We start from the raw sequence: 7,897 nt of genomic DNA, 5'->3' as shown, positions 1-7,897 counted from the left end.
CAGTTCGACTCCCAAGACAAGACGATGCTCACCCGACTGGCCAATAGGAACGTGGCCCCGCCCATGACACAATTCTCACAGTGAAAGCAAAATCCTGACACGAGAGCAAGAAATTGCATCAAGAGCAAAGAAAAGCGTTTCAAGAGAAACACTTTTTTTTTTTAGAGAAAATATTTTCACACTGATAGCAAAAAATATATATTTGAGAGTTGTTTTCAAAGTATTTTGAGAGAGATTTTTTTTCTCAGAAATAATTTTAAAAATTTCAAATTCATTTTTTTATGTTCTATGAGAAAATACTTTCTCTCAAAACTTTTTTTAGTCTCAAATATTATTATTTTTTGCTATTGGCATGAAAACTTTTTCTCTCAAATATTCTTTTTTCTCTCATGAAATGTTTTTTTTGCTATCAGTGTGATAACTTTTTCTCTCAAACTTTTTTTTTCTCTCAGATCTTTTATTTTCTCGCATGTAATAAAAACACAATTCTAACTCCATAGGGGAGCCCAAGAGTGAAAGTGCGCATGCGCAGGAGACTGACTGAATCACTGAAGCTTCGAATCTTTTGTGTTTCGAAACACTGGTTGGGAGCGCGTCTCGTAGCAAACTGCCAAAGACACGTGATTTCAGTAAATGAAGGGCTTCGTTACGTCATCACTGTTTCGAAACGTTTCGATATTTTCCAATGTATTATATTCTAATGTTTTCAACATGAATTTGTGTTCCTCTGAATCCAACTCTTTATTAAAATCAATAAATAGCATTAGTTTGTCATCATTGAGAAGGTGCCTATAATCAATCAATCAAGAATAAGACGAATATTGTTACATATCTCTCTTTCATGACTCCAGACTGAGACTGATCAATTAGAGAATCCAGCCCTCATTATATCCTGCCGGAAACCATAAGAGAAAACAGTGCATCAGTGATAAAGTTAGAGATAAAGTATCCTCATTTATCTTCAGGATTGGAATAATTAACCCTGACTAAGAGAAGATTCATTAAACAGCTAAAACAAAAGAGGAAAGCACAGAGCAGTTGCTCAAAAAAAAAAAAAACATGCGCCATTCTCCCATCGCTTGCACCTCGTGTTTGCGGCTGAATGTTCATAATTGATGGATGGACATCTATGCCAGGGTAAAGGACATCAGCAATCTGGCGCAGAGAAAAGAAAACTAAAGAAAGAAAAAGAAAAGAAAAAAAAAAAAAACAGGCATAAAGTTGGCTTGACATTGGATGTTTGAGAATCTCAAATTTAGGGACCGTCTCTAAAGTTACATGCGATATTGGTGTACACTTTTCTAACGTCATTAGTATTGAGAATGATTTACATTCATAAAAACAACTTTAATTGCTCATTTAGGTATCAGCTATAATGCACAATTGAATTGAATGTTTGATATTTATTAAAATAAACTGTAAATCATGTAAATTATGCTACTTTTTCACATGGACTCAAACGCAAATTTGAAGCTCAAGAGCATTTGAGGAGAAAGACTTGTAGTCATCAAACAATTGTAATGTGTTCATTTATTTTTTGTGTCAGCTACAATGCACACCTTATACATTTTTAATATATATTAAAATAAATTATATATCATTTAGGTAAAAACGAGGCCTGTTTATCACTTTCAGGCACATTCCTGTGAAAGTTTTTTTTTCTCTTAGACCAATGTCTTACAGACGGAGTGTTTTCTGAGTGATAGACAGATAGATAGTGATGTTATTCCAGATGAAGATGAGTGATGGAGGAGAGAAGCTCTGTTTAAAGTCAAACACCGCGTCAGAAGAGCTTTCCTGTGACAATTACCTGATCCAAGAAAGAGGTGTTTTACTGACCTCAAAGACACCTCTGAGAAACAATGTCTTCTCTGACCTCTGCAGCATCTTTTACAGGAGTGTTTACAACATTTTCATTCATTCCCAAAACTGTTGATACCTATAAAACATTCATATTTACAGAGCTCAAAGAAAGAAACAGAAGAGAGAGAGAGAAGAGTCTTCTAGAAGAGTCTGAATCATGTGAACAGAGCTGCTCTCTCTCTCTGAACACCACTCTCATCACATTCTGAACAGATTCTTCATCTTCACACATCTCATTCATTCCTTGAAGAAATACTTTTAGAAAACTTGGACAATAATATCTGTCAACTGTGAATTTGGTCACAAGTCAGAAAGAGCTTAGTATTACAGAAATGATGAGCAATATTAATAACCCTCCTGATAATGATGGTCTTATTAATGAATTTATTCAAACTTTCAGAGATGTGCTCAGGGTCGCTGCTGGCCAAATGTGTTCCCTAAGCAGGATTGTATTGTTGTGCCCCCTTCCTCAAATATGATGATGAAAAAAACACCTACTGTAGGGGTGAAAAGAGAACTTTAATCAAATAAAAAAGCAAATTAATAAATTGTATTATTTACAAATCACAATTGTAGCTCTCGACATTTACCTGTGGCTATAACTTTTTTATGACTCCAATTTATTTTATAGTCTCAAGCATTCAGAAATCATGCAAAAGGAAACTAAGCAGTTTTACTATGATAAAACCATGGTTTATTTTTGTAAGGGTTGTGATATGCACGTTTTTAGTTGAAGAAATTATAAAGGCTGTGTCATCTATAGCAAAAAGGTGTCCAGAAATGAAAGATTTAGTGAATATTTGAATGAAATGTTTGGTCAGTAGCCTAAACTAGGATTTGATCGTCCTGTAAGAGTAACAGCAGAAATCACATGGCATTTGTAATAACATGTACATAACATTGTTTATTCTGTATTTGCCTACATTATGTATTTTAACAGTGTTATTATTAACCAATCATTATTGCCTCATTGTTTTTTATATAATACATTTTAAGTCATTTTAAAGGCTATTGATGGCTTAGGTCTGTTTTTATAGCAACAACAACAACAACATATTACAGTATATTAATACTTCATGGTAAATTATTATTTGAAGTAACAAAACCATGGTTAATTTACAGTTACCATGGCTACAAGAACAGTGATTTGTGCTGTTATTGTTAAAACCATGGGTCATTTTCAAAATAAAGAGTAACTGTTTTAGCCACTTGTCTGTTGGACCATATTGTCACGGTTTTACGCTGCCTGAAGGAATACGGAGTCGAGGGTAAACGGAATAAGGTTTTTAATATATCCAACACAGGGGATATCCAACATGGAGCACAGAGGTAGACACACGTAAGTAGCAAGTGGTCACAAGTGAGGACAAGTGAGCACAAGTGAGAAGACCCGACAAAACAGAACTGAAGGACAAGGCTTATGTACAACAGATAATTGGGGAAACACAGGTGGATGGAATCATTAAATTAACAGGGACATGGAACACATGAGGAAGATAATAGACACCTGGGAACTAATCAAACTAAACACGGAAGACAGAAACTGGGTCACGGGCAAAAACAAGCTAAATGAGTCCAGGTGTGTGACAGTACTCCCCCCTCCCGGTAGGTGCGTCCTCGCACCGTAGAAACAACAGAGGGAGGCATGGGTGGGAACCTGGGAGGAGGTTCCGGTGGAGGACGGACTCCCAGGAGGGGGCCAGCAGACAGGGACCACAGAAGGAGGAGCCAGGGAGGAGACGACGGAGGGAGGAGCCAGGGAGGAGACAGGAGCAGGAGGAGCCAGATGGTCCACCAGAGACCAGCCAGGACGGAGATCCAAGGTGGAGTCGACGGCGGGAGGAGCCATGGTGAAGGAAGGGTCGACGACACCAGGGGGCCGACAGGCGGAGACTGCACCGGTGGGTGAGGAGCCCAAGATGGAGCAGCACAGCCGCAGAGCCAGGGGGACGTCGAGGTTCCGGAGGGCCTAGGTGGAGCAGAAGGCTCAGGCGACCAAGGCGGAGGCAGGGTCCTGGCAGACCGATGTGGAGCCGGAGCGACCGAGGATGGAGGTGGAACCGGAGGGAAGGAGGAGCCTGACAGAGCCGGAGGGATGGAGTGACGAGGTGGAACCAGAGGAGTGGAGTCCCGAGGCGGCGGATGGTCGACGACTGACCAAGGTGGAGCCGGAGGGACGAGGGAGCCCGGTGGAGCAGGTGGGATGACAGGCCACGGTGGAGACGAGGGAGCTAAGAGCCAAGGCGGAGCCGCTGGGTCGAAGGACCGAGGAGGAGTCCAGGGCTCGGAGGCTGGAGGCGGAGACAGGGCCTTAACACGCCAAGGCGGAGCTGGAGACTGGCAGTCCAGCGGCGAACCACCGCGCCCCGATGGCGCGGACTGAGGGTGAGCTGCGGGACTGACTGGCACCAGCAGGGATGGCGAGGAACTGGCTGGTCTAGGAGGAGGAGAGAGGAGAAGGATGGGAGGAAGGACAGGAGGATCAGGACTGGACGGAACCAGCGAAAGAGGAGTAGAGGGACCAGCAGGTTTGAGAGGAGGCGGGAGAGGGAGGCTGGGAGGGAATACAGGAGACACAGAAGATTCAGAGCTGGGCGGAACCAGCGGAGACACAGAAGATTCAGAGCTGGGCGGAACCAGCGGAGACACAGAAGATTCAGAGCTGGGTGGAACCAGCGGAGACACAGAAGATTCAGAGCTGGGCGGAACCAGCGGAGACACAGAAGATTCAGAGCTGGGCGGAACCAGCGGAGAAACAGAAGATTCAGAGCTGGGCGGAGCCAGCGGAGATACAGGAAACTCAGGGCTGGGCGTAACCAGCGGAGAAACAGAAAACTCAGGGCTGGGCGTAACCAGCGGAGAAACAGAAAATTCAGGGCTGGGCGTAACCAGCGGAGAAACAGAAAACTCAGGGCTGGGCGTAACCAGCGGAGAAACAGAAAACTCAGGGCTGGGCGTAACCAGCGGAGAAACAGAAGATTCAGGGCTGGGCGTAACCAGCGGAGAAACAGAAAACTCAGGGCTGGGCGGAACCAGCGGAGAAACAGAAAACTCAGGGCTGGGCGGAACCAGCGGAAATGGAGCAGAGGAAATGACTGGAGGAGGTAGGAGTGGGAGACTGAGAGGGTATACAGGGGAATCAGGGCTGGACGGAACCAGCGGGGAAACAGGAAAATTAGGGATTACCTCCATAGACCAGTCCATCAGATCCTGAACTTGCTCCATATGATCTTCAGAGACTGCATATAGCTCACCCTCAGTCGCAGGAGTGTGGGCAGGGCTTTCCTCCACGCCCTCGATCTCCACGAGGACTCCCACGATGCACGGTGTTGCCGGCTCACACACCTGGTCAGTCGTGCTCTCGAGATCCTGTTCCCTGACAGTGGATGGCTCGGGCTCTGCGGCTGCGGTGGGCTCTGGCTCCGTGCGGCGTGATGGTGGCTGGCTGGTCTCTGGGTCAGGAGTGGGGCTGGCGAGGTCCTCTATGGGGCAGACGGTGAGAGGTGACCCATTTCTCGCCAGAGTCCACTCCACGTATGCGGCGAAATCCTCTCGAGGACCATCTTCGGACGACAACGCTCTGCATTTGGAGTTCAGGCTGGTGTTGTAGAAGGTGCAGAGCGCGCCGTCCGGGTAGCTGGTGGCATTAGCTAATAGGAAAAACTGTCTGGTATGGTCCTCGAGAGAACGTCCTTCCTGCTTCAGCAGAAGGATGAGGAATTCGGGACGATAGAGGGGATCCATAGACACTAAGAAAAGAAAAGACTGTGAAAAAAAAAAAACAAAAGCAAAACGGAGGGAAGAACACGCAGTTTTCTATTTTCTCTTTTGAGGTCGGGTCTTCTGTCACGGTTTTACGCTGCCTGAAGGAATACGGAGTCGAGGGTAAACGGAATAAGGTTTTTAATATATCCAACACAGGGGATATCCAACATGGAGCACAGAGGTAGACACACGTAAGTAGCAAGTGGTCACAAGTGAGGACAAGTGAGCACAAGTGAGAAGACCCGACAAAACAGAACTGAAGGACAAGGCTTATGTACAACAGATAATTGGGGAAACACAGGTGGATGGAATCATTAAATTAACAGGGACATGGAACACATGAGGAAGATAATAGACACCTGGGAACTAATCAAACTAAACACGGAAGACAGAAACTGGGTCACGGGCAAAAACAAGCTAAATGAGTCCAGGTGTGTGACACATATAAACTATAGATCATTTTAGACCCACAAACCAACCCAGGCTGGGTCATGTTTGTGTGTTCACAGTCTTCCTCTGAAGTTCCTTTGCTTGGCTCCTGCGAGCTCCTTCCTTCAGCTGAGTCTGGAGCAGATGAAGAACATCTCATCCAGTGTCCATCAGAACTGCATCGACATCCTTCCTGAAGTACATACAGGAGTGACTGAGTGTTTATGTCAGCTGAAATCAGCTCTGAGCTAAACCCGTGTGCGTGCGTGCGTGTGTGTGTGTGTGTGTGTGTGTGCAGGTGTCTGCGGCTCTGGCCAGTAACGCGCCGGTTCTGACGCTGGATACCATCACGGCTCTGGGTCAGTCGTCCACAGGTTTGAGCACGGCTCAGATCAGCGGCACTGGAGGGAATGTGCTGCTCAATGCACTCTCCGTGCTCAGACTAGTTCAGGGCTGGAACCTCGATCAGGCCATGATGATCATCCAAACCCTGCTGTCGTCTGGAGTTTACCAGGTACACACCACCAATACCTCCCAAAGCCCAATGAATCTCACAAGATGTGCCTCTCAGGAACACATAGTAGAGGTGCTTCATTCCTGAGTGAATCAGTGTTGAACAAATAGTTTGAATCAAAGATTCGCTGAATCATAAAGCCTTTTTTCCCTGAAATGTATTAGTGTTGTTGAAAGGGTTGTTGAATCAGTGATTTATTCATAAAGACTGTCGTGGTGTTGAACAAAATAGTTGAATCAAGGATTCATTTCAATATAATGACAGTTTCTCATTTAATTCTTGAAAGCATCAATATTGTTGAACAGACCAGTGATTAATTGACTCATTTATATAGTTTGATTCACTTATTCATCTGTTGTTATATAATGCTAGATGTACTAACACATGTGTGTGTCTGTGGCAGATAAACAGTGCAGCCAGCCTGCAGAACTTGGGTTCACTGATCATCGGTGTTCAATCATCAATCTTTAACCTAATCTCAGGAAATATCTTCATTGAGGCAATGAAATCTGAATTGTTCGTGACCAACGTCTTCAGCGCACCTGTGATCGTCCAGCAGACCATCGTCAGCCAGGTGACCCTCGCTCAGATTCACACATCTCTGGTTCGACTCAGCTCGTCTCCTGACGTCTCTCTGTCTCTCTTTAGATCATCACGGTCAACAGCTCGTCTGATGCCGTCATCACAAACGTTCCTGACCTCCTGGCCACAGAAATCCCACGTGTTTTCCTGCAGGATGTGTCACAGTCCTCCGCGGCAGCACAGACGGTCAACCAGAAGAAATGGAAACAGGAGCAGGTGCGTCAGGCGTCTGCCTCCTGATGCAGTGAAAACATGATTTCTGTTAGAAAGATAAGAGAAAAATGCTCTACTATCACTGTATTTGATCTATCTATCTATCTACTTGATTAATGGCTTGTATGTTGAGATCAATGAAGTGCATATGGTAAATAATAATAATAATGACACGATTGAATTTCTGCTCCTCTCAGGCCGTTTTGATCTTTGAAAACGTCGCTGCACAGTTCAGCAACCCAGATGAGTGAGTGACAAGCTCTTATTAGTGAGATTAGATAGTGGTGTGTTAGTTTTGACCATGTTAACATGCGTGCATGTGTGTGTGTGTGTGTGTGTGTGTGTGTAGCGTGTCTTTCCAGGTGCTGCAGGGCTTCACCTGTTCACGAATCCAGAGCTTCAGCTCTAGTAAAGTCATGAATCTGATCCGCGGCTGCAGACGGCGAGTCAATCAGATGCTCGTCCTGCAGGAGTCACAGGTGAACGAGCACACAATAGCCGCATTTCCATTGTCGGGTCAGTGCGAGCCAT

At 45.0% G+C, this 7,897-nt stretch overlaps 1 protein-coding gene across 1 annotated transcript; it reads left to right on the top strand.

The window, feature by feature from the left end:
• The first annotated feature begins 6,143 nt into the window (after positions 1-6,143).
• LOC127948391 (uncharacterized) lies at positions 6,144-7,617 on the top strand. Its single transcript, XM_052544828.1, has 5 exons — positions 6,144-6,255; positions 6,356-6,571; positions 6,975-7,145; positions 7,220-7,369; positions 7,564-7,617. The coding sequence occupies exons 1-5, from the start codon at positions 6,202-6,204 to the stop codon at positions 7,615-7,617; spliced, it is 645 nt and encodes a 214-aa protein (XP_052400788.1). The 5' UTR covers positions 6,144-6,201.
• Positions 7,618-7,897: the final 280 nt, after the last annotated feature.

Source organism: Carassius gibelio, chromosome B1 (genome assembly GCF_023724105.1).
Source record: "Carassius gibelio isolate Cgi1373 ecotype wild population from Czech Republic chromosome B1, carGib1.2-hapl.c, whole genome shotgun sequence".
In the NCBI taxonomy this organism is placed as follows: Eukaryota; Metazoa; Chordata; class Actinopteri; order Cypriniformes; family Cyprinidae; genus Carassius; species Carassius gibelio.
This window is presented reverse-complemented; position numbering and strand designations above follow the sequence as displayed.

Bases quoted from the DNA above. Each gene is read 5' to 3' on its own strand.
- LOC127948391 (XM_052544828.1), top strand. From the start codon at position 6,202: ATGAAGAACATCTCATCCAGTGTCCATCAGAACTGCATCGACATCCTT. The intron at 6,256-6,355 runs GTACATACAGGA...GTGTGTGTGCAG, and splicing joins GCATCGACATCCTTCCTGAA to GTGTCTGCGGCTCTGGCCAG. The intron at 7,370-7,563 runs GTGCGTCAGGCG...TGCTCCTCTCAG, and splicing joins AGAAATGGAAACAGGAGCAG to GCCGTTTTGATCTTTGAAAA.